The 26,540-nt window shown below is 40.0% G+C and overlaps 2 protein-coding genes across 3 annotated transcripts in view; one reads left to right on the top strand and one right to left on the bottom strand.

The window, feature by feature from the left end:
- The window catches only part of LOC149084764 (XK-related protein 6-like), a 42,753-nt gene extending 37,124 nt beyond the window's left edge, over nt 1-5,629 (bottom strand). Inside the window, exons 1-2 of the mRNA XM_089235195.1 lie at nt 5,225-5,629; nt 1,547-2,166 (exon numbers count right to left, since the gene is read on the bottom strand). Coding sequence (XP_089091321.1) covers nt 1,547-2,148 — 602 coding nt within the window. The 5' untranslated portion in view covers nt 2,149-2,166; nt 5,225-5,629. The remainder of the gene's footprint in view (nt 1-1,546; nt 2,167-5,224) is intronic.
- The window catches only part of LOC149084760 (ninein-like protein), a 223,328-nt gene that overhangs the window by 88,734 nt on the left and 108,054 nt on the right, over nt 1-26,540 (top strand). For both annotated transcript variants that reach the window (XM_089235189.1, XM_089235191.1), the window contains exon 7: nt 5,289-5,361. In XM_089235189.1, the coding sequence (XP_089091315.1) occupies nt 5,289-5,361 (73 nt within the window). The remainder of the gene's footprint in view (nt 1-5,288; nt 5,362-26,540) is intronic.

The following is a 26,540-nucleotide window of genomic DNA, read 5'->3' as shown; positions in this document are numbered from 1 at the left end:
TGCTGTCCTACACTTTAAAATTTCACAGATTTCGCAAAATGATCATTATTATTGTTCTAAAAGTGTTTCGAAATAAAAACAGAGAATGGTGTTTTGAAGCGAGTAACCATATACTGTATATTCTGCCATTCTCGGACATTAGATTGAGGCAACCACACATGCACCTCGTAAACATCCCTCGGGAGAATTTCTGACGAACTAGTTACATACAGGAACGTATTTTGTTTGCGTGCATATACATGGCCTAATGTATTTTTGTTGCCAGAGTTATGATTGTTTCTTGCTATACTAATGCTGCCATTTGTTTCCCATATTTCGAAATTAAAGTGGCAAATGTCTGAATGTTCATGTCATTTAAGTATCATGTTGCTATGTCTACTCTTTGTGGAGAGATATTTTTAGAATGGGAGACCAGCTCGCATTCGCGCCTTGAAGTTGGGGAAATTGCAGAAAACCCACTTCAGCTGGCTACCGCTGTGTCGCCAACGGGGTTCGAACCTGGGTTCTCCCGATAAGAATTTAGATTGAGACAGAGGTTTTCAAGTATTGGGGATTGAGGCATTGATTGATGATGGACACATGGCGCTTCCCATTTCCAAGAAGAGAGAAGTATCGAAGCGTTTCCCGAATCGATTGAAGCAGTAGTTCCCGGACATTGGATTCGAACAGGAGTTTTAAAAAATTGGATTTAGACAATAGATCTCAAACTTTTGACAACCGTTGCACTCTTGCCCTAGCAATCATTTGATCATTTTTGTCGCACCACGATCATTTTCTGCACACGAAGGCAAATTAGACCGGGACCTACAATTTATTGTCGATTCCAAACGGCAGGCTTATTTTTATATTCATCGAGAGGTTGGTGCGCTAACCCCTCGAGGGGGGACTCCCTGCGGTCATTTCACCGTTTCTGTTGTACCCCTGTATCAGGAAAGTTTTCAGACAAGGATGAACCGGGTATCGAACTCGCGACACCCTAGAAATCATATGTCTGTGACACTCTTGCCACAACAATCATTTGCCTGTGGCTCCGTAACCCTATGGTGTCATGCACACTCTGCCCTTATGTCTTCTTTCATACCCCAGCGCTTACTTGCTCTAGAGATTTCTGTTCCTCTCATGACGGCAGCCAGTTGTAGAAATAACTTAGGGCAAAGTGTGCTGGGGGGTGGTGAAGTACAGTGCCAATTAATCACTACAGGGCTTGACGTCGATAGTCTAGGCTCTTTGAAAACTACTCAATCAAGGGGTTATTTATTTATTTATACAGTTATGTTGGCCGAGGCCTATACATGAGAATGCGGTTGATGGTGACAGAAAAAATGTTTTACATTTTTCGAAAATAGAAATGGCGTGGGTGAATCAATGACAGTGGAGGAGAGCAAGTTCCAGTTAGCTATAGCATGCGGAAAGAAACTAAATTTAAAGCAATCGGTGAAAGCAGAGATAGGGTTTCGTAAAAGGTACTCCATATATATAATATTAATACAATATTAAGCAACATTTCATACAGCAATGGCTGAGAGACTAGAAGTTATCTTCTTACCTGTATATTTGGCCAAGAAGTAGGACGTGAAACACGCACCGCACGACCCAGCTGGTGGGCGTCAGAGACTGATAGGGCGTCATGCTTTTCTGGTTTTGCACATACCAGTGTATGCTGAGAACGTTCACGATTATTGCTGCCACGACCACGAAGGACGCCGTGAGTCCGGACGACCAAAACCTGCCCTCGAGGAACAGAGCGTAGCACGCGGCGATGTCGGTACCAATGTCGCTCAGGTACGTCACGATGGACAGAGCGACGCTGAACGCTCCCAGGGCAGTGTATTGCTCACAGCTGTTCGAGTGACACGACGTCGAGGAGATGCCAGCCCCGTGCTGGTGGTGCGGTATCCTGATGTCTGGCGCTATGATAGCTATGGATGTTTCCTCGTACTCTTCCGGACGGATGCCGCTCCTGGACTGAGGATGATTATGAGGAGGAGGGTGGTGGTGTTGATGAATTTGTTGCTGGTGGTGGTGGTACTGCTGGGCAACTATGGCTGGCGAACCCGTGACAGGGTGTGGATTCCTGTGGGGCTGTTGTTTCTGCATCGAGCGGTAGTAAGGAAGGTCTTCCATCAGCTCGACGTCGTTCAAGTTCATGTTCGGCTTTCGGTGTACCTATACCGAACAATAAAACGAGTATATTATTCGTTATCCTCTAGTGTTTCTCACTTATTGTTAACTACTATCGCACTGGCAAAGTGATTCTCGAAATGTGCCGCAGAAGTTAATACATCGTTTACTGGTCATGTGTTTTCAACTCGTGTATTATGCTCATACGTAGCCGGTGCAATGAGTGTGCTTTTCCTTTAAAAACCGGTCTACTAAATGTGTTAAGATCGTCGCGCTAAGCCGAGATTATTGGCGTTCAACTAAATGGTTAACTAATGGTTAAATTAGTAGAAATTATAATTCACTTGACTATTTGCATAATGATTTCGCGGTTATAAGCCCCCCCCCCTCTTGACTTAATCCATAGGAACCTATGTAATACCAATAGCTTCTACCGTTCCCTTCACTGTTTCAGCATTTCCCAAGGAATGATATCGCCCTCTTTAAGAAATTAAAGCGATCCTCTCAGCAATGAAGACTCTCAAGGGAAACTTAACTTCATGTTTATTACAACAACAGAACAAAATTAGCTATGAGAACATGTTAGCTGAAAAGGGAAAAGCGCGCGAGTTACAATTTCGTTACGTATTTATACACGAAGAAACGCAATGACGTATTCACGCCTGTTGCCACAAGATGCTTGCCTAGTTCTTAAAGTAACAATCTTACTAATACGTTTATTAGTGTTTAGAAAATTGGGTCAACACCTTTGGTTTTATTTAGGTGCCTATAGAGTCGGGCGGACTCATTGTCCTCCACCTTGGAGCGGCAAAACAATTTTTTTGTTCGAAGTGATGTCTAATCGTTAAAACATTGCATGATAGGGAACGACGACTCCCTATAGCGTCAAGGATAATACTGACGTCCCCTTCACGCAAAAAGATTCGGATAAATCACTCTAGGGTTTCAAGAAGCCCTGGATTTTATATTTGTGTGACGACATATGAGGGTGAGTGCACGCAACAGCAGTTACCTGATAGAAAATTTTCCTGCCCCCCCCCCCCCCCCCCACTTTCATATGCCTGCGGCTCTCTTTTCGAATATATTTTCTTGTTACGACACTATGGGGGGGGGGGTTATGACTTCTTGGTGGATAAAGTTGGTGTTCTGCAATTTCGTAACTTGTTGCGTCAAGGATAATATGTGTCACAATGTGTGATAATATGTGTCACAATGTGTGATAATATGTGTCACAATGTGTGATAATATGTGTCACAATGTGTGATAATATGTGTCACAATGTGTGATAATATGTGTCACAATGTGTGATAATATGTGTCACAATGTGTGATAATATGTGTCACAATGTGTGATAATATGTGTCACAATGTGTAATCACAAATGTGATCAATAAATTCTCCGTAAGGAGCAATCAGGCCTACAATATCTAAACTCACGCATAAAAATATTCTTTCATCGTCAGTTGTCATTTCTGATTCGGCAGAAAGATGGCAATGCTCGATACACTTTCTACTGTGCACCTATTCGTTTTAAATTCCTCAAGAAAATAGAGTACTTGCGAAATGCGTGTACGACGTTTGTGGTCATAAAATGTCTGGACACCGGCGTCTGAATTACTGACACGTCTTCTCGTAGATTCATGATCTAGAGCAGTGGTGCGCAAACCGTGGGTCGCGAGAGATTCTCCAAAATAAAAAACTTCCTGATAAGAAATTCATTTTTATTTAAAAATATGTTAGAACTAAAGGATGCCTTATTTAGGTGAGCTAATTACCATGTATCACGCAGTGTGATTTTATCAAATTCCACTTGTACAATAATCAATATATCGGCTCCGTCATGCCAGAATCACGAATGTGCAATGTCCTTGCAAAAAAAGGTACGTGGGTGAATCATCCGATTTCAAAATTGTATATTTCTTAAAAATTAAAGAGACAGAATAGAATGATAAGTAATATGTGAATATACTACTGCACCAAACACCAACTCTGGCCATATCGCTATATTGCAACTGCCATTAATGTGATGGGTTGGAAATGAAGGTGCTGTCTATTGGTAGTCGCCTCAAGTTCGTTAGGGAAAATATCTTATCTATATCCTCCCTTAGGTTCGAACCCAGGATCGTGACAACAACCTTCATGGTGGTAGACGAGCATCTTACCGCCACGCCACTCGGGCTATGTGAATATACTGGGGGATGTATCTACGTTTTAAAAACAATTTTTTGCTAATGGTCGATTTCAAAAGTAGAATCATTTTGAAATCGGATGATTCTTTCTTAATCACCCTGTATATGAAAATCAAGGACCATACACTTCCACCTTGCATAAGGGACACTAAGTACACCAAAAACAAAGTAAATATTTATATGATATTTAAAAACAATATCTTTGGACGTCATCGGGCTTGAAAAAGTTTGCGCTCCACTGGTCTAGAGTTTATCTTGTCGTCCGCAACAAGGATTCTCGCGACGAGGTCTAATTATCCACTTCAGCATATACAAGGTGTTTCTTCTGTTTTCCCCCCTTGGCTGAAAGAGTGGATGATTGCCACCGCGGGTTGCATAACGAAAATAGTTTGTCTTTACGTGTACTACCACTCTCGCTCGCCCAATTTTGCTGTCGATAGTGTTCTGGATCATTCTTGTGAGTCATATTTATGCGCAAAATTCTTTCCCACTTAACACATTTAATCTTTCTCCAAATTCGCTACCTGTCGACCACGCATTGATGAGGGAACGAGTTTATATGTACTGCATATAGCGGATTATTCCGGTCTTGGTGATTAGACACAATACAAATTCGCGGATTATTCCGTTTACGGATGCAAATAAATTAATAAGAAAGATCAGATGAATGAAATCATCTTTCATGGGATATCGCTACTATCAATACCCAGTGAAAAAGTTCCATTGCGATAAAATATGACTAGTGGATAGTGAGAAATGCTTAGAAAACTAGTCTGCAGCGAAAGTGTTTTCCTCTTTTCGTTTCGGGAATGCGATGCGTCCGAGGGTAAAAACAATAACAGCTGTCGCTTCGTAATCCCTATGCTGTGGACACGAAAGTAAAAATAGAAAATGAAAGAAATAGATAGTCCTTACTTGCTTGTGTATATTCCGTTTGTCCTTTTTTCGTTGCTGATAAGTCTTTTTTCTATTTTCACAGGTATGCTGCTGGTTCTGCCATCCTAGAGCTTTGGGAAACACTGGAAGTGCCGAGCTCGTCGCAGATACTCAAGGTATTTAAAAAAAAGCCACCAAAATAAATATTATATATGTGTGTATGAACGAAGCTTTTTTATTTTTCTGGCTTTAGATTCGAAGAAATATTTGCGTTTCAGGATCCTTTTTTCGAGTCGTCGTTCTCATGGCTGCTGCTTTTGGCTGGCATCTCCATCACTCTCTCCTCTATCTCTCTTTGTGTCTCTGTTGGGGCCCCTCAAACTATCTGGCTTCACGACTGCTGTGTGTGTGGCCGCGTCCCTCTTTTTCCAGCATCCAGTTCTTCTCTCAAACTCTCGCGCACTCTCGTTCACAGTCGCTCCTGGGTGAAGGGTGGTGGAGTTACATGCGAAAGGGACTGGCGTTATTACGCTTCTGCCTTACTGCCACGCGTGCTTCACACCGCCCCTCCAACGACCGGGATTCGGCGCCCTCTCTTTCTCTCCAGAGCCATCGATCGGTCCGTACCAGGGAATCATTCATCTCGAGGAGGGACTGATCTGCATTGAGATGGCTGCTGCTAGTAGAAGGGAGGGCCGTGGGTGGTTTTTGGAAGAGGGACGGGGAGGAGGGTTCCAACCCCCCCCCCCTCCAATTCAACCAAGTCTTCTCTTTTGTCTAACGTTCTTTTCTCTTATACCAGCAGTATTCTTCTAGCCTGTCTTCTCAAAATTTCGATGTTTTTTGTTTTCGTTCCTCCGTGTTTCCTTTATGGCTCCCGGATTTCTTTTCGTGTATGGCCTCCCACCACAACTTTCCCCGTTAGTACCTTGTTTCCGATCTATATCTATATATATCCTTTTTTAGGGATTTTTTTTTGTCCTGGAGAGTTTGATTTAAAATAGAGGGATAGTGTTCGATTTTTTTTGTGGCATCGGCCGATCTATCGATTTGGAAAAAAAAATTGGAATTGGAGCTGTTTTATTCGACCGTCTCCTCCTCATCATGAGTTTGTGCTCCCCTCCCACTCCTTCAGTCGAAAAGCGGGAGAGAGTTTTTCTGGCCCTTATTTCTCCTAAAAATCCTGTTACGAATTTGACATTCGTGCAGTTGGATTTTTCTTTTTGTAAGAAAAACTTTTGTTTGTCGCCACTTTTTGTTCAATGGATATAAGAAATATAGCAGTAGTTCTTGTGCGTTGTGGTTTCTAGAGGTGTCGTGCTCAAAAGAGAATATCTCTTAACTTTTTCGTTCCACCATTCACTTTCCGGAAGAAAAGAAATTTTCAGTCCTATCCTAAGCTAACCCATACGATCCTATATGCAGTAGTTCTCAACCTAGAGCCATATGGATCCTTACGATCTTGGGATATTCTAAGAGTGCCATGGGCGAAAATCATATGAAAGAGGAGCCACGGTTATCGGTGGAAACGGCCACACAGAGCTGTGAAGAAATAAAGCTTTCAAGTAAAATATTGGGGGCAATAGTTTTCTTAATTTGGGAAATACTGGTATTTTCATATTAATATTTATTTTTTAAATTTATTTATTCAGATATTGTTTGGCCGAGACCTATACAAGAGGATGCGGAAGTTATGTATGACGAAAATGATGATTGATGTTACAGGAAAATTCGGAAATTGTAGTACAATCTACAATATTTGGTGGTAGGTTGTTCCAGTCGATAATAGTTATTGGGAAGAAGCAAATATATGGTCTAATTAGTGAGTAATACGAAAAATACTCCATACCCTGCTATTTGCACAACTGCCAGTCTCGTGAGAACTTCATGCACATATTCCCGTTGGAGTAAAATAGACGCGATAAAATGATTGCTAACTCGAATGAGCAGGGAGTGGATTCTTCACCAGTGCACATGTTTAAAAGGAAATACGATGAACATATTGGAATAAATCGAGAAGCTATCCATACTTAGATAAGACAACCATAATCTTTTTTGTGGGCAGTGTATTATATAATAATATTCTTTTTTATTTTTGTTTTGGTGATATATGCTTTTGTACTGGGTATTTTGTTTATATTTGACATCTCCACTTCGTTGAGCAATTCGCCAGTTGTGTCCTTAGTATTTGTATAAAGGGCTCCGACTAAAAAAATATTAGGAACCACTGATCTCTAGGACTCGATAGGTTCTTGCCTGGTCACGAAATTCTTACCCTGATAATCCAGCTGGAAGATGTGAGAAACGAGGGGTGGACCATGATCGTGCTCAATAGTCTTAGATATTACTCACTCACCATGTGACCTTTCTGTTTCTTCTGTTTCAATAAATGAAACGATAAAACGTAGTAGCGACGGCAGTTTTCCTGCAGCAAGAGTTAGCTTGCACTGAAGCAAACGTCCAGTGGCCAACAACGTATGTACAGAAAGTATCTGTGTGTGTGTGTGAACAAACTATTTTTTTGTTTCTTTGTAGTGGGTCTCGCATATTTTTCCATGTCAGAGATATTTTTAAATCCAGTGAGAAGCTTTGAAGAAAATATAATGGTCTTCAACAGTGCTCACGAGTGAATTGGAGAGGTGATTTGAACTGTCTGTGCGGAATGGGGTGCTACGTTTTTTTTTTTTTTTTGCCATGCATAGGTATGGCAAACTTGGTTGCTATGCAAATATAGCAACCTTGATTGATCAAAGTTTCGATTGCGTCATTTTTTCGCTATAGTTTTATACAACTCCATAATTGTATATTAGGGATCATTTTTTTCTTCAAATTATACGTCAGCATCGATGGGGGGAGGGGGGGTTTGGATGATGCTTACGTCCTCAACCACCCTTTATGAAATATTCTTAATTGCATCTTATTCGGTGCGCCAAAACCGGAAAAAACTTTTCGATAGTTATTGGGCATCTGAACTAACATTCTCCCTATTGATAAGTCCCCTATAGAGCCACTTTAATGATCTCTGAATGTTTCACGGATCCTTCGAATGCTCTGAAAATGTTTCCGGGCCACTTAAGTGCTCTGGAAATGTTTCCGGGCCACTTAAGTGCTCTGGAACTGTGTCACGCATCACTCAAGTGATCTGGGAATGCTCCGCGGGTAACTTCAATGATGTAGAACCGCACAGGGGGCGCTTAAGTGCTCTAAATCTGTGCCACATGTCACTCAAAGGATCTCTAAATGTGCCACATGTCACTCAAAGGATCTCTAAATGTGCCACATGTCACTCAAGGAATCTCTAAATGTGCCACATGTCACTCAAGTGATCTCTAAATGTACCGCGGATCGTTTAAGTGTTCTATAACTAATTCTTAGGTGATCTTTGAATGTGAAAGTCATCTTTGAGGCCTACTTCAGTGATCTGAAAATGTACCACGGGCCACTTAAATGTTCTGGAATTGTGCCACGGGTCACTTAAGCGATTTGTAAATGTGCCACTTAGCTCATTTTCACAAAATTAGGTTTTGGGGGGGGGGGCAAACCACATCATATAACCTTCAGAACCACATTTGGTCTGCGGGTCAAGGATTTACCATATATGGCTTAAAGGGTGGAACGCAATGAATTTTTTTGAAGAGAAATTTTGAGTTATTACCCTTCGAATGGCATCGAAATTAACAGAAATCGATTATAATAACATATAAAGTTATTTTCTTTCGAAATTTTAATTTTTTAAAAATATTTTTTGCATTAAAATTTTTTTTTTCGTCTGGGGGGGCGGGGAAGGCGCACGAGCCCCTCATGCCCCCCCTCCCTCCCGCGTACGTTTCTGATTCCCACCAATATGCGTTAGGCGGGGGGGGGGGGCAGTGATGACGAAATTTTGCTGATAGGGGGAGGGGCTAGAGTTTTGTTGACAAGGGGGGGGGCTCAAAAATGGCTAAAAATTTGCTTACGTAATACTTGAACGACCCCTTATTGGTGCACTTTTATTTTCACTTGATTTTTCGATTCACATAATTTTCATTACAAGGCACTCTATGTAATCGACATCTCAATAAATTTTACTTTCGCTGGAGATGCCTGGGTCCCCCTAGGGGCAAAAGTGCTTACATTGCTTCTTGCGACAGAGCCTGGGTGCTTCGCGGTTTCTTCAAGGATATTTTTGAACTTAATTTGCAAAGGGAAACAAAACTTGTTACAAAAACGTGTTTTTTAAGTCTAACAAAAAAATTCAAAAGGCTTCCGAGAAAAAAAAAATTGCACCAAACTTTCACAAACCTATCTGTAATAACGTTGCCTGGCCAACTGCATTGACGCAGATGAAAGTATCGTCCTTTCTTTCTTCGGGGACTTGAGGAACTCTAGTTTCTTTTGGGTCATTCCGCACGCCACTCGTTTTGTCCGAGTGGCATGGTGGTAAGATGCTCGTCTACCATCGTGAAGGTTGTTGTCAGGGTCCCGGGTTCGAACCCAAGGGAGGATGTCGATAAGATATTTTCCCTAACGAACTCGAGGCGACCACCGATAGACAGCGCCTTCACTTCCTAGCCATCTCACTAATGGCAGTAAATTGCAATATAGCGATATGGCCAGAGTTGGTGTTTGGTGAAGTAGCCACTCGTTTTGAATTCAGTGAAACCTTTCTAGCCACTGTGATGTCACATCAAACCCTGTGGTACAACACAGTGATGGTCTGCAAACGGTGGATTTCTATGATTTCAAACTTTGAGACGCAAATGTGTTCCGATTCCAAAAATCGCCGCAATGAGTGACAGTCTTAAAATTTGTATTTCATTTAGTAAACTACCAGTAAAAATGTTCAGTCAATGACTATAATCGTTGAAATGCCAGTTTATAACTTCTGATTTTAAAACGTGATAACAATACTGGAGCGCATAGCATGTCAACGACACACTATGAGTTGCAGACGTCCTGTGTGCATGCGAGTCGCGTGCACAAGGTTCAGAGCACGCGTTGTATAGTGTATTCATGAATCTTTTAAGAAGGAGCCCTTAAACACGGTGCACACTAGACCGATACGACAAGTGATAACGATCCGCGACGCGAATGAAATCTACACGGACCGTTTAAAAACATGAAATCAATACCGGTTTCATGATTTTTAACTAATCTACGTCGACTTCGATACGTGGTCGTATCGGTGCAGTGTGCCTCGACCTTAAGCTCCTAAGCGCATGTGCTTTCTTTCAAGCCGAGCACAACTCAGGTCTATCGCCATCTATGGGCAATTTACTATCTAGTGAGTTGTGCCGGAAGTGTAAGTGTGTGTACCAAACAGTCTGAGTGCGTATCTAGTGGTGTGTCGGATTTTTCAGTGCTGCCATCTACATTTCAAAAGTGAAGTGAGTGAAGTGTAATGATTGAATTAAATTTGTACTGTTTGTAGGTATGCTGCTCTCTTTGGCGAGACGTTTTAACAAGGAGATCGGGTCGCATTTGCTCCTCGGAGTTGGAAACCACAGAAAACCAACTTCAGCCGACCACCACTGTGGCGACGGTGGGATTCGAACCTGGTACCTCGCGATGAGAGTCCATCACTATGACCACTCGACCACCATAGCGGCAAGCGGATATGCTGGGGTACGTTGTGTACGGTGCGTTAAGTTGAAGATCCAGGCTTATCCTCCGTTTTTCAGAATAATTTGTCTTTTGTAGGATTGGCCTCTTTTTAGAGGATGACTAATCGGTTAAAAGTTCTAGACCGTGAAAAATTGGTCCTATCGAGATGCGGCTTCTTAGTAATGGTTTTTCGGTGAGGTTTCCCGTTATTAACATTTGAGAGAAACGCTTTTTATTATTCATCACTATATGATCCACTTAACGGTCAGGATCCATTCCATTCCGATCGTTGAAGACAATTATTTCTCTGTTTTACACATTCATTTTTAGGAAACACTAATTTTACTCGAGTTTCCCCATTTTTCAATTTATACGTCAGGACATTCGGCGAGTTAATGCTGTTCAGATTTCCATTTTAATGGTGACAATTTATATTTCTCCGATGAGGGTGTTCGGGTCTATGTCCGTGAAGTCCGTGTTGTGTACGCATATGTACGTAAGTTCTTACATAATAAGTAACTGTTTTATCGGGCAAATTCCAATCTCCTTGTCTTAATTTCTTTCTTTTAATGACAAGGGAGCCGCTCCTTCTCTGCTGCTCCATCGAGCCATAACTCATAGTGGCTCGTTTGTTCAACGTCATTGTGCGATCTTCCAGATATTCGTGTTGTCAGCTGCCACTTTTCTGGTACCGATAACAATTAGCAGACACCACTGGGGCTTTGGTTGTTTCCGAAGTTCGATACTCGTTGCTTCAATTTCGGTGCTCGTGTAATTGTTCCCTACTCTCCCCGTCGTAGGGTGTTTTATTTTATTTTTTTCTGTTGGGTTTGTGTGACATGGTCAATGTCCGAAGGCTGGCCAGTTCACACGTTGCATACCATACAAAGAGCTAGACTACCTCGACCCTAGGCCATATAGCCCACCAAAATTAAGCAGCCGTCACTACTGAACCGTACACGCATCCTTAAACGTTCCTCCGGGGAATTTCTAATGAATTTGTACATGCAGGAACGTTCTGTGTGTATATGTAAATGTGCAGCCCTAACATATTTTTATAGTCAGAATCATACTTGTTTCGTGTTATACTGGTGCTGCCATCGGTTTTAATTTCCTTAATTTTCATGTCATGTAAGTTTTTGTGTTGAATGTCTATCTACTCTTCACAAAGTTACTTTTTAAATGGGGGAACAAGCTCGCATTTGCTCCTCAAAGTTGGAAAATTGCAGAAAAACATTAAATATATCTTTGTTCAGAATTTGTATGCTGCCTTTAAGGGTGGCATAGCCCAAAATAAATGCACAACATGGCACACCTCCTCAAAACATACATCTAAGAAATTAGACATCATCAGTCGGCCATAACTATGTCGCCCATTTGGGTTCAAACCTAGATCCTCACGATAAGATTCTAACACGTCGTGTGAGCATCGCACGATACTACACGGGGGGGGGGATTAAAATAATTTCACATACAAGCGTGTAAGAAGCCCTAACTACCGGCTTTCGGTTGCTCCACAAGCTTCTCTTCACAATCGTTAACTTATGTACGTGGACGCTGCATAATTTAAATACTGCCAGTACTAACCGGGATTGGGCAAATTATTATCCGGCATATCCGTGGCATGTAAAGAACATGACTGGGCATACATCCCCCCAATCATATGCTCGATGTTGGTATATAATATACTGATTCGAGGATGTATTATTCTGAGGTATTTTTCCGCGGGCGTGTGAGCTTTTGGAGATTCGTCCAGCCCTGGTACCACCACAGCCAGGGTTAGGCAGGTCATAGTAACGCTCATCCCTGTGGCTAGTCGGAATAGTATGGTCGAGGATGGGGTAGTCCGCGAACACTGTATTGTCATTGCTTTCAGCAGGTAATCTTAATTTTTGTATGTACGAGCATCACATTTGTCTTTGAAGACCACGCAGAGTTAGTTGCTTGTTGTTTGAACCTTGTCTTGAATTTTTAATTTAATTAGTAGCATTAACTAGTATTTAACCCACACCTCAATTAAACACTACTTTTAAGGACTGGTGCTTTTGTATTTTTAAGCATAACGGTGATTTTAGCACGTTCATGTCGATATCCTTCTGATCATTGACAGAGATGGTAGCTTTATAGCAACGCTACAGATGCTTTGACCTGAGGCAGAGAGCACCAACACTTTGAACTAAGTAAATCGACATACCTCGGCTGTGTCCCAAGATACAGTTCGAGATATAAGCGTGTTACCCTATTCGATCGGGCTATACTGGAGAGTATAAATTGATGGTCTAGCAATAATGTTTACAAAACGTTCTCAAACTGGAAAACAAGATTAATCCAGATTATACCAACCGCTCTGTGTTCGTGTGGGCATCGCAATGGACTCTCATTCTTATGTTCCGGGCTTAATCCCCACCTTTGACACAATAGTAGTTGAACGAAGTGGATTTTTACTGATCGTACACAGCCCTTGTCGAATCATTCAAGTTGCAATTTATTACCGTGTTGTCGCAGAAACAGCCGTATGTGCGTTATTTTTTGTTGGTCCTACCTTTATGTATGCATAAGTATTTTATATAAGTATACTCATGTACTGCTATCTATCTTCTAAGCCGGAAGTAAGAAACTAAAATCAAGTGAATATTTTTCCGGAGTCGGTATATTTTTATTTTATGAGTTTTGCTCGGTGTGGCAAAAGACTTTCGGAGGAAAAACCAGTTGGCATTCGCTCCTTCAAGTTGAAAAACCACAGAATATTAACTTTAGCTAACAACGACTATGTTAAGTGCGACGACCGAACCTCATAGGCTTTTGCGATGCTAAGTCATCACGGTAGCACAGGACGGCTAAGCTAGTAGTTCTAGAGTTCTGAGTCGCGCCTCTCAGGGAAATGGCCAAACATTGTCACGGGACTCGTGTCGAGCCGAGGATATTGATGTTGTTCCTAATGGAGTGATTAGAAAGAACCAGAACCCACTTACTGACGAATGACTTATTCGTTATTGCAGTAAGAGTGCCATGGGTATATGATATCACACTAGAGAAAGAGCTCCCAGATGTCAAAAGTTCTAGACCCATAGAAACTGAAGAAAAGATGAAAAGGTGTCGTTATTAGGCACTTATGAACGTAATATAGTATACAAATCACGAGTTTAGGGCAAAGAATATGCCACTTACAAAGGTAAGACAATCACTCAGAAAACTCTTCCTGAAAAAATCAATTGTAAATGTTCCGCCAAGTGTTTCAAACTTAGCACCAAAGAAGTTCTGAGTGAAATTCGAAGTAATTTCTACTCGATGTGTGGAAAGCAAAAACGTACAAGATGAGTATCATTGAAAAGTAGCGGCCATGCTCATACAAGAAAACCGTTAACTCTGACGGAACGTCCGAAAGGAGAAAAGAATCCCATTTAAAATATCTAATTACGAACACTTTGTCTCCAGCCATGGTTTACCTGGAAAAGTGAAAGTCAAGACGTTCATTAATGGCTTGACCACGTCAACATTTACTTTGAGGAAGACCACTCGCCCTCTTGAACCGCCAACTACGAATGCCAACCCGGCTGGGAAAATCCCAGTAAACAAGAAAGAAAACTGATACTCTGCGAAAGCTTGCTGAATATATATTCTACTACAGACTATGATGAATTATACAACATGATTTTGAGTTGGCCGACATCTGAAGTTAAATCATTTGATCATTTTTGTTGCACCACGGTCATTTTGTGCACACGAGGGCTAGTTAGACCGGGACCTACAATCTATTGTCGATTCCGAACGGCAGGCTTGTTTTTATACTCATCGAGAGGTTGGTGCGCTAACCCCTCGATGGGAACTCCCTATTATTAGCAATTTTTTCTGTGGTCATGTCTTCGTTTCTGTTGTACCCCTGTGTTAGGAAAGTTTTCTGACAAGGATGAACCGGGTACCGAACTTGCGACAACTCTAAACATCCTTTGGTACTTTAGGCGAAAATCTTACCGACCTGGGCTACCGCGCCCTATGAAGTTAAAATAGGAGAAGATTCCTACTACGCAGAATAGTGAATGATATTACATATGATTATTTTATTTTTACAAAATATCTGTAATTGACCAAAATAAAATGCAATGCTATTAAAATCAGCTTTGTTGATTTTTACCCCTATCTGGACAATAATGATATGATGATTCGACACTGTTTTATCATTTTTATGATAAAACAGTGTTATAAATTTATTTTATTGCAGAAACCCCATAAGTGCAGAGACTGGAATTATTTACCCCCCTTAACCTTATTGAATATATCACGTTTCCATTTAATGTATAGAACCGTCCTTCACATTCAGGAATTTTTTCATAACAAATATCGGTTTTTAGTCAAGTTAGAAGGCTTTTCTTGATTATCACAAAATTAGAAAATCTACACTTATGGGGTTTCTGAAATAAACGTTTCACACACAGTTGCAAGTTCGTGTGCTTGTTCATGTGTTAAGTTGCTGTTTAGTTTTTGAGGTGGGAAATCTCAATTATGGAATGAATTTATCGTAGGTTATAAGAGTTTCTCCTCTAATCAATTGGAGGGGGGGGGGATTGGGATTTTTTTGTTCTTTATCCTGAGGGAAAAAAAGGGGAAGAATCGATTGAACTTTAAAAAAAAATTCGAAGAGACAGTCATCACTTCGTTTCGTAGCTTTCCTCATAAAATGTCTCGCATTGAGTAACGTAAGTGAAGGGGGTAGACGCGGAATAATTTCATTAAAAGAGAACGAACAGAATTCGTTGGGAGAAAGAAAATTTCCATATCATGGGAATAAAAATCAAATGCAGTTAGTCATTTTCGTCTTCATTAATTTTCTTTTTGGAAAATTTTCTTTCTTCCAGTTGGCAACGAATGTGTTATAAAAAAGCAGGCTTTTCATTTGCGTTTTAATTTCTACAGTCGTCTTTTCGTTTTTCACTATATAGTCAAACTTGGTCGCAACTATATTCAAGGGGGTTGCTATATTGTGTGAAATAGTAATAATTAAATACAGGGTAACTACAGTGGTGCCCCGACATTTGACACTAAATCGTTGTCAGAATAATGCGAATTTCTGGACAACATTTTCCCCCAAGGAAAATAAATTATCAAAAGTCACCGGAAAATTTGCAATTTTGACATTATTTCCATTTCTAGGGAAATACGTAAAGTTTTCTGTAATTTCAGGTATATAAACAAACTACTCAAACTTTCCAGTGGAGATTCAGTCACAAGTGCATCTAAGGGAAATCAAGAAATTGAATTTAAAAATATTTTTTGATCTCCCCTGTATCATAAAATGCTGAAAACGATTTATAACTATCACAAAATATTTTATTTTCTATGGGTAGTGCTTGAATGCATTTTTGTAATAACACTTGTAGTAAGAAAGATATAAGTTTTTTTTAATTCCAATTTTCGTCGCATATTGTTTGCAAAACCTTCGGAGTTTCCGAAACCGAGGGTCCGTTATCCTAGATATCACATACTCAGCTTTATTCTCGTACTGATCATATACCCACAATGTTGTCGTGACATTAAGCACTATGATATGGTCAGATAAAGACTAATTCCTACTGTAGGCAAACATCAATATTCTCGGTGCAATGCACTTGCCAAAGTTTTTCGTTGATCCTGAGAGCCGCGACTCCCGATTTGAGAATCATTTGTGTATTCTATCTATAGGTTAACTGGGAATAAAATTACCTTCTCGAGTAGCTTTATTGTCACGAGTACTAAACGTGCTGTTCTATCACGGAACCGCAGTAAATTAATGGCTCTTCCTGATTAATCTACCACGAAATCTTCGTGTCACGATTGAGAATTCGGCGATGATGCTAACATTAGTTGACAGTCTGTGAGATCGTCTTTCCGTTCGAGGTCACGCGGGTGATTAACTCGATTCCGGCAGAACGAATCTTTCTATTAGAAAACAGTAAAGTGAGCTAAAGCTTTATCATTGCTTTGCTTTAGACATTCACATTGTCGACCCATACTGTCTCTCCCACTGGTTCGATTTTTTTCTAGTCCGGAATTCTGCCCTTTTATTACTGTTCACTTTTTTTAGAGACTCGTACCCACTCGTCATTTCTTTTCCATAAAGCGAATACATTAAACCTCTCTAAAAGCCTCCCACCGTCCCTCAGAAAAACGACCCTATGGACAGGGTGACCCTTAGTAGAGATATACTATACTAAATTATAGAGTGTAATAATTTGGGTAAACTACAATAAAGGAGGAAAATTTCGGAGCAGGGGTAAAAAGCCTTATAGAGATGACTCCCCATATGAAGAGAGCTCCTGACCTAGAACCCCAACCCAATTCCTAATAGTCCAATAGCCAGATGGCCATCGCTTTTCATTCTAAGTTTCATCTGATGGCTTTTACGTATACCCTTACTGTTTGAGAATTTGCATCCCGTGTTTATAAATTTTTAGATCGTAGAATATATTGAACTATTAAGAATTGAGTTATGTGAGATTTCGACTGTCGGTGCGCGGGGTATTCAGCTTGTCACGATACTTCTGTCTCTTGAGAAAAACTAAGATTGTTCTCTCAATCTGAGAGTTTTTACTGTATTTACTTCATGAAAAAGAAATGCCTAAAAGCTGTTTTGGGCGGCCGGGGAAGAGTTTTTGTTGATGGTCGTATACAAAATTTGGCGCCAAACACGTATTGTACATTTTTATAGCCAGTGAGAACTTAAAATGAAGCAGTGTTTTCTTAATTACATAAATGTCTGGCAGCTGCGTTTGCGTGTTCTCCCGATGGAGAACTAAAACTCCAAAACTCTCAATTCACTCACGCAAACTCTTTTATCCAGTTCCGGTTTCGTTATAACGAAACTTGTGTGAAAGTACTCTATTAAATTAGTTTCGGTCTTTGGCTCAAGTTTTAAGTTTGGTGATTTTTTTATTGTTATTATTTTTCAGTTATTTGAGACGACCTCTAATTATTTGTATTCGGCATGGTAACAGAGGCCACTTTCCAGTTAATCCCGTTTCATTTGGGAGAAATCCTCTCTCGCGCGTCGATATACGAACCGAAAAATGAACGATCCCGTGTTATTGATCGTTGGGTCGGGAAATAGTCCAATGACTTGACACGGAAAGATGGATCAAAAAGAAGCCTGTAGCCCCGAAGGGAAAAAAATTGTTATGTATTGATTGCAGGAAGAATCGGTCATTCATGCGTTCTATGAGAGGGCCCTACGGGGAGGTTTCTTCTCCTCTCTATGTCTCCACCCTTGGAAAAATCAGTGTCTAAAAGACTTAATATTTTCGCCTCCATAACGATCAACTCTTACTGCTTGCTGCCAAGATTCGAAGGCGATGACGGGAAAAAACTAACGGTTCAGTGGATGTTGAAGAATCGAAGCGACACACGCCTTATGCCCACCCCATTCTATCTTTAGTGTTTTTTCCCCCTGAAATCGAGCCCCTCATCCCAAAACTCCGCTTTTCCTTGGCACAAATTCTGTCTCAACTCCCCCCGCGGCTTCTTGCGAGCATCTTTCCGACTATGACGACGATGATGATGCTGCTCTTAAGGAGGGATGGGAAATTTTCTCTAAATAATCGATTTTTCACCCTTATTCCTATCAATCTCCGCCCACTGCTGAAGACTAGCTAGTTCTTTCCTCCTCGAGATTTTAAAACTAAATTCTTGTTTAAGGAGAAGAGAGAGCGTCTTATAATAAGTTGCGAGTTTAACAACGCGTAATTTGGAAAAGGGAGTTTTGGAGAAGGAAAGATTCACTCCGCCTCCTCCTCTTTGTCCGCTTTGAAACAGCTCAAACCAGATTATTTGGCAAGTTTAATTTCGAATTCCGCGTGAAAGTTCCTCAACGAAGCTCCTTTTACACCCCCTCCCTTCCTGCTTTAAATTTTAACGAAAATCAGTTGATGAATTGCTATTTCGACTTGACGATTACAAAATGTTGATGGTATCGTTGCAATTCATTGATTACATTCTCACGAAGGGAGAGACGAAGGGAGTCATGAAATCTTGAAACAGGATAGTTGGTTTCGCGAGTGTTTTTTTCCTTTGTTGAATCAGCTAAGTATATGAAATATCAAACAATATCGACATCATTTATCCTTATTATACAAGGTGAATACTTGGGTTTCTTGTTCGCAAATTATACGAACCGTTGATATATACGCCATTGATATTGCAAAGGGTTCTATAGTTATTAAAATAAATAAAAAACTTTTCATTTGGTCATCCTGCCCTGAAAATCCCAATTAAAAAGTTCTCTCTCTTGAAGCCAAAAAAAAATTAGAAAACTCCACTTTTCTAGCTGCAAAATTCACTGAGATATTTGAATTCAAAAATCGCTGGAAATGAGGAAAGAACCGCATGAACTAACATATACCGTATTTTTTGCTTATTATATATCTTCCTCTGTGGACAATCTGCAGAAAATGATGCCATCAGCCACTAATGGATGACACAACCAGTCAAGTGACAAAGATTTTTTTTATATCCCAAGATGTTTGAGATCGCTGGTCAATGGGTTAGACTACGTCAGAATTTTACACCTGCACGAGTGCATAATGTCTGAGTGAGAAGAGTGCTTGAAAAGCCAAAACACACACAGTTTGTTACTCTCCCTTCATATTTTGAAAATGTCGAAAAGAAAGTGTTTGAGTTACACTGTTCAGTTCAAATTGCCAGTAATAAAAAAAGATAGTTTCCCGAAAGGATTTGAAGTTCGGTGCAATCCAAAAGGGTGGATGAATGAGGAAATCGTAATTTTGTATCTAAATATTGTTATCGCGGAAAAGAAAAGACAAAATTTTTAAGCCACGTGCTCTCCTAGTTATGTGTTCCGTGAAAACTCATATTCAAGAAAACGTAAAAGAGATGCCTGAAAACTTGTGGTGCTTGTCTTTCAGTTCTATCTGGTGGTTTGACTAAGCTGCAGCCTTTAGATTCAGCCGCTGTGCGGTTGTGTGGGCATCGTTCTGGACTCTCGTCCTGAGGATCCAGGTTCGAACCTCGTTGACATCATAGTGGTGGCCTGCTGAAGTGGGTTTTCTGCGGTTTTCCAGCTTCGAGGTGCGAATGCGAGCCGGTTTCCCATTTAAAAAAGTCTCCGCAAAGAGCAGACAGACGTACAACACGATACTAGCATAACATGAAAATTCAAGCATTTCCATCTTTATTTCATTCCATCTTTAGTATTAGCCTTTAGATTCAGGAATAAACAGGTTGTTCAAAAGCAAAGTTAAAGCCTATTGGGAAAAGTTTTGAATGACTGAAAGAATTCATTCCTATACAAAAAGCGGAAATTTACGCCGAGCTTCTTATGCTGAAGTATGTCAGTGTGTTAGTGATGCCTGGACAGAGGTGACTACAAAAACTACAAAGTTCATTCACAAAATGTGGACATGAAACTTTGGACTCCAGTGATTCTGACGCTGAAAATCAAAATCCTTTAGGTGATTACTCATACACTTTCGAATCAGATGAAGAGCTGTTGCGCTTATTTAAATCCGAATCAAATGAGTCTGAATTTGAAGGTATTTGATTGAACTGTAAATTTTGTTTTGTGTGTAAATAATGCTATTGTTTCTTGAATTTATTTTATTTAATATACAAACCTGTGCAAAGCCCTAGGCTCTAACTTCACAGGTGCACAATTGAAACAATCAATAAAATTGGAAAGAAATAGCTGGGGTATCAGTAAAAAGCAATAACATATTCACGCACACGAACATGTGTAAGGGGAAAATAAACAGGTTTATTTTATTACCAATGAATTGATTATTGAAACGCAAGGTAAGTTTTAATTTTTTATTTTAATCCTGTGGATTATACGCAGGAAAATACGGTAAACTCATTATGCTGTTATTTTCTTAGTTTTTGTAGTGGTTTTTGAATTGAAAAATTCAAAATATCTCTGCGAATATTGCACTTCGAAACGTGGAATTTTCTTTTGTTTACCTCAAGATAGACAGGGGAACAACTTTCTGATCAGGTTTTCAGGAGAGGGTGCCCGTTGGAAAAGTTATTTTTTTATTTTAATAACTATACAACCCCATGCAACATGAATGATGTATCCACGTTATTTGGATACTTTTTCTAATCGGAAGTATGCCTCTACAATCAACGGTTTGCCAGTAATTTGCAGCCAAGGGACTTAAGTAATCACCCTGTATACTGAATAAGAAAGTGTGTAAGTTCTGTTACTAATAGAAGAAAATAGTTCTTTGCTTTGATAGATAAAAATTAATTTACAAGTCCCTTTAACAGAAAGCTATTACAGTTGTTTCGAATAGGTACAGCAGTTTAAGTTAAATAATTATGCAGCAGAACCTCGGTTTTCCGACGTAATTGCGATAATCTTACGTCCAAAAAGTCGAAATTTGCGGATAATCAAACATGCATCAATTCAGAAGGCCAGTATAATACTAGTTACAGTCGAATATTTGTGTCATTACGTGCAGCCGCAACTACAGCCAACAAAAAATACTTGTAAGTGCCTCTCATAGCATCGTTCCGTTACTATAAACCGTCTATACAAACGGTTCCCATTCTACTATCGCACTGGAACTGGGGTAACTTTAGTAAATTTATTGCCCAATTCTAAACATTTTATCCGTACTGTTTTAACAACTACATTTCTTGCGAAGAATATAACTACAACCCTCAGTTTGCTTACCGTGCCCGATTATTCAAAATTATTTGTAAAATAAATAGGGACAGATATAATTCTGTTTTTGTACTCTGAAATTCATATTAATAGTCTTGTCAACCCAACACTAGCCTGTGGAAATGCTACAGGGTGAGTTTTACGATGAACAAAAATGGTCATTTCATCAGTTTGTCTCTTAAAAACAATTTTGTTTAGTTTTTCTTCCAATAAAGTTCTTTTTGTTCCTTTAAAATTTAAGAAGACTTAGAGAAATTTTATTTTATACAGCTTTCAACAGTTATGTAAAAAAAAGAACCTGAAAGGAATAATAATAACAAGTTTTTAGCTACTTTTTTCCCGAAATGTAGGTGATGGGAAGTTATAAAGGATTGAAAATTTTTCACTTATTCGCAACGTTTTATTAAAACACAAAAATAGGTGAAGAGTGTTGAAATATTAATTAAGATTAAGTTAAGAGCGCGGTAGCCCAGGTCGATAAGATACTCGCCTAAAGTACAAAGGATGTTTAGAGGTGTCGCGAGTTCGATACCCGGTTCGTCCTTGTCAGAAAACTTTCCTGACACAGGGGTACAACAGAAACGGTGACATGACCGCAGAAAAATTGCTACCGCAGGGAGTAAATCCTCCATCGAGGGGTTAGCGCACCAACCTCTCGATGAGTATAAAGAACAAGCCTGCCGTTCGGAATCGGCAATAAATTGTAGTTCCCGGTCTAATTAGTCCTCGTGTGCAGAAAATGACCGTGGTGCGACAAAAATGATCAAATGATCGAAGATTAAATTAAACCCATTTCTTCATGTCGTCTAGAAATGTGAATCACCTTTAATTTTACCAAATGTAATATATTCAGACTTTTTTATGTAAAAAATTAACAAATTAATGTACGGAAATAAAAGTAAATTAATCATTATAAAATTATGAATTGAATAATTATTTTTTTGTTTGCACTTGATTTACGATTTTCTAATCAAAGTTTCGTGAGGTTTCACAAAGTTGTGATAATCACTAAATATAGCTAAAAACGCGCCAACAATCAAAAGTAAATAATAAATTTACTCAGAATATATTTAATATATTTAAGCACCTCAGCAAATTCTAATAATTGTTGTTAACAGTTCTAGATCAAGAACGTGACGATAGCACGAAAACTCAGCCCGCCAAATAATTTCGAATATGAAAATAATGCTTGTACTAAAGTTACCCCAGTTTAGGGGTATATATTTACTCACAGCATTAGTGGATACACGCTTCTCGAACCCGGGGGGGGGGAGTGAATCACCGAGGGTTGTATCGTGAAGGGGGGGGAGGGTTAATGTCTGCCTCCGCACCTCCCCCCCCCCACCTATGCAATAATACAGTTTTTTCACTTTAGGGGACGATCGCCTCCCCCACTCCTTCTGTACCCGCCTACGACTCACAGTCAGTCGTTCTCATGGGACTTGTCCTCTGCTCACTTAGATTTTTAGGCAGTGGTAAACTTCAATGCAAGCTCGCGAGACCTCATTTTGTGCAACACTGCTCAAATCGTCTGGTTCAAGTTGTCTTGTATGTCAAAAATAGAGCCGAATCGTGATCCTTTTAGTTTCCAACTTCGTTTTTGTCAACAAAAAAGAGTGTGCAGGTGACAAGTATGATAGTTGGAGTGCTTAGGGTGCCACTATCACTTGTGTGTGAAGGGAAATTGCGTCACTAATATCGGTGACTGCATGCGTTACAACTTGTTACCTGCACACTCTTTTTTGTTGACAAAAACGAAGTTGGAAATGAAAAGGATCACGATTCGGCTCTATTTTTGACATACAGGACAACTTGAACCAGACGATTTGAGCAGTGTTGCACAAAATGAGGTCTCGCGAGCTTGCAATGAAGTTAAACAGTTCCATTTAAGATTTAATATTTGATACTTTTTTTTTTTTGCGTTTTGGTTACACCCCATAATATTAAATGTCATTGATATATAATATATATATGAAGAAATAAACGAGACCACTAAAAATTGAGTCACTAGCTCCCCAAATATAAATGCTGCAACAACGCATGTCTATAGCTGTGCTGTCTTTTGTTATCCGCCTTCAAAGTTGCACGTTATTATCTGGATACACTGTATGTAGTCAACAGAGCTTTGAAAAAAAAGTTTAGTCCGAAATCGAATGACCAGCTCATCAACCTCAATTTCATTTTTTGTTCATCAGTCAATTGCAAGAGGAGATATAAAAAACGCCGAAACCATTCATTTTCGGTATTAAATTTGCGCAGCCCGAAATGACTGCAAAAAATGTTCGTCGTGTTTCTGAAAACTTTTCAAAGCTTAAATCTCTACCCCTAGTGGTACGGTATTATTATTTTCCAGATCTGCGAGTGTCCCCTCCCCCCACCTACACTCTCTTCTCGTAGTTTGAGTATGTGAGGGGCAAAAAGAAAAAAACAGTGGTGTTTTCATCGATTTCTTCTCCCACCCCTCTCTCTATTTTTTCTGTTCTGGAAGCTTTTCGTTTTCAATTTCTTGTTCTAGCAATGCCAATAGCCCTGGTATCTCACCCGAGATCGCTTTTGCTTTTCTTCAGTCCTGAAAGGAAAAAAAAAGGGAAGGTCCCAATCTATATGTCAGTACGTTGCCCTTTTGCCCGGCAATGATGGTGGTGGTTGGATTCTTGGAGATGAAGAAGAGAGGAGTTAGTCAGAGCTCTTTTCTGTGTTTGCCTCCTTTTTTGCATTCGCTTCATGGTGGGAAAGCTATTCCCGGAACTTCAAGCCCACATTCGAATATCTTTGAAAAGTGTGTGTGCGTGCGCTGGAAATTTTTTCAGATTTCGGTGGCATAGATCCTTTTTTTCCTTATTTATTCTAGTTATTGCATTGAATTTCTAATGAATGCTTCAACTCTTGTGACGAGTTTGAGCATAATTTTCTCCAGAAAAGCTCCTGTTTTACACTCTGCTTTACTTGGTCTTACTTTCGGTTTTAATTTTCTTCCTCTTCATGATGTGATTTAGAGAGCTAATAATCATGCAGAGTGAGGGATCTTTGTTGTGAAACAGCATTTTCATATATCTAGCTTTGTTAAAAAGAATAAGAATGATTTAATTACTCACAAAGTTCATTAGTTTCAGTCCAGCTTGATACGATTTTTTTAAAGGTTCCTATCGTTTATTATACGTATACTTTGTTTGACATTCGTGAAAGACTTGTTATTTTGTATTGAACGTTTACTTGCTGTTTGGAGCTTGCTGAAGACTGTCTCGCATTCGCTTTCCGATGTCGCAAAATCAGAGAAAAGAACTTCAGCTGGCCACCACTGTGCCGCATGCAAGGTTCAAACCTGGGTCCTCGTGATGTGAGTTTATCGCGATGCCCACCCAACTTCATAGCGGCATCGATCGAAACTGGTGGATTTCGATGCAATCATTTTCGTCATCGACGGTTTCGAAGAAGAGGGCAGTTGATTTTGAAAGCTAACGTGGAAAGACATGTTCTTGCGCATATTTCAAGAATGATTAACACGCTGGCCTGAGTGCATACAGGTCTATGGGGGGGGGGGGGAAGAGGCAACTTCTGGAGAGACCTTATCAAGATGAACGCTAACTTGGTGAGAAATCGAGTCATTCTTTTTCTACTGGCCTTCGTACTAAAAAACTTGGGTGAACTTTAGATTCAGTTTAGTTTTATGATCATCACACGAAAGAAATAAGCGAGCTGTCTCGTCTGAGCACGGACTGATATACGGAGAGGTCATGGCCCTTTCCCGTTGCGCAACATAAAAGATGTGTGCATGTGACCTAATATACAACCTCTGACAATAAAGTTCGGTGAATGAAGTCAGAACGGCCGATCTGGCAACATTGCCGAAGCAAAACGCTGCACATGCGTAGCGTCAGGTATTGACCATCTGCCGCCACCGTTGTTCAGTTGAGCGTCGTTTGTGTTCCGTGAAAGACTTGTTTTACAAAGTGCTTGTTTAGTGCGTTGGTTCTTAACCGAGAACAGGAAAATGAACGAACAAAAGATCAATTTAAAGTTTTGTTTTGTCTCAGGTACGACCCTGAAACGAAACGGCAAAGCATGGAATGACGTTCTCCTGCATCACCTCATCGGAAAAAGGTCAGAGCAGAAAAATCACGCATCAAAACGATGCTAATCACCTTTTTTTGATAGTCAAAGCATTATCCACAAGGAATTTCTACCTGAGGAAACGACGATGAATGCTGCAAGGTACATTGAAATTTTGACCCGTTTCATGAAAAGTCTACGCAGGGTACGGCCTCAGTACGTACAACAAGGTTCATGGTTTCTTGTTCACGACAATGCTCGCCCTCACACAGTCAATATCGTCAAACAGTTCCTGGCCAGAAAGGGGGTGGTGCAAATTGAACATCCACCATACTCGCCAGATCTCAATCCTCCAGACTTCTTCCTATTCCCACGACTCAAACTCGCTTTGAAAGGAAAGAGATTTGACGCTATTCCTGACATCCAAAGAAACGTGACGATGCTTTTGAACTCCATCCCAAAAGAAGACTTCTTGCAAAGTTTCCAGGACATGTATGGGAGATCTCAGCGGTGCATAGTAATGGGAGGTGACTATTTCGAAGGACAGTAAGGTAACTTTCGTTAACATTTCATCTACGTTAATGTTATAGGACTATTCACCGAACTTTATTGTCAGGGGTTGTATATGTGCATATATGTATTCTCGAGTGGAAAATCTGCTACAAGGTGCAACAATTTCCGACTTCTGCTACATTTTGCTACAATTTCTGGCCGTTTGCTATATTTTGCTACAAAAACGTTAGAATTTTTCAATTCTACGTCATCTTGCGCCAAAAGCAAAATTTTTCCTGAAGAAACTTTGAAGTTTCATCACAATTAAAGTTGATTTTTTGATAACATCACTTGTCTTTCCCGCAATTTGATTTCTTGGGGCCACAGATAGAATTAGCTTGAGGCGCCCCTCCCAGGATTCGGTGCCCAGGTTTCTGACAACGTATAAAATAGGGTCAAAACTGTACAAGTTGCCGCTCATCTGCAGAATTTAAAAAAAACTTTCAATCGCTGTTACCAGCTATTTTTTTATGAAGAAAAGTTGACTTCGTCGATTTATGCTTTCCTTACATTAATTAT

The sequence above is a fragment of the Pholcus phalangioides genome, unplaced genomic scaffold, assembly GCF_987345545.1.
Source record: "Pholcus phalangioides strain wild (caught in Gottingen) unplaced genomic scaffold, Ppha-v1.0 ptg000008l_1, whole genome shotgun sequence".
Lineage (NCBI taxonomy): Eukaryota > Metazoa > Arthropoda > Arachnida > Araneae > Pholcidae > Pholcus > Pholcus phalangioides.
This window is presented reverse-complemented; position numbering and strand designations above follow the sequence as displayed.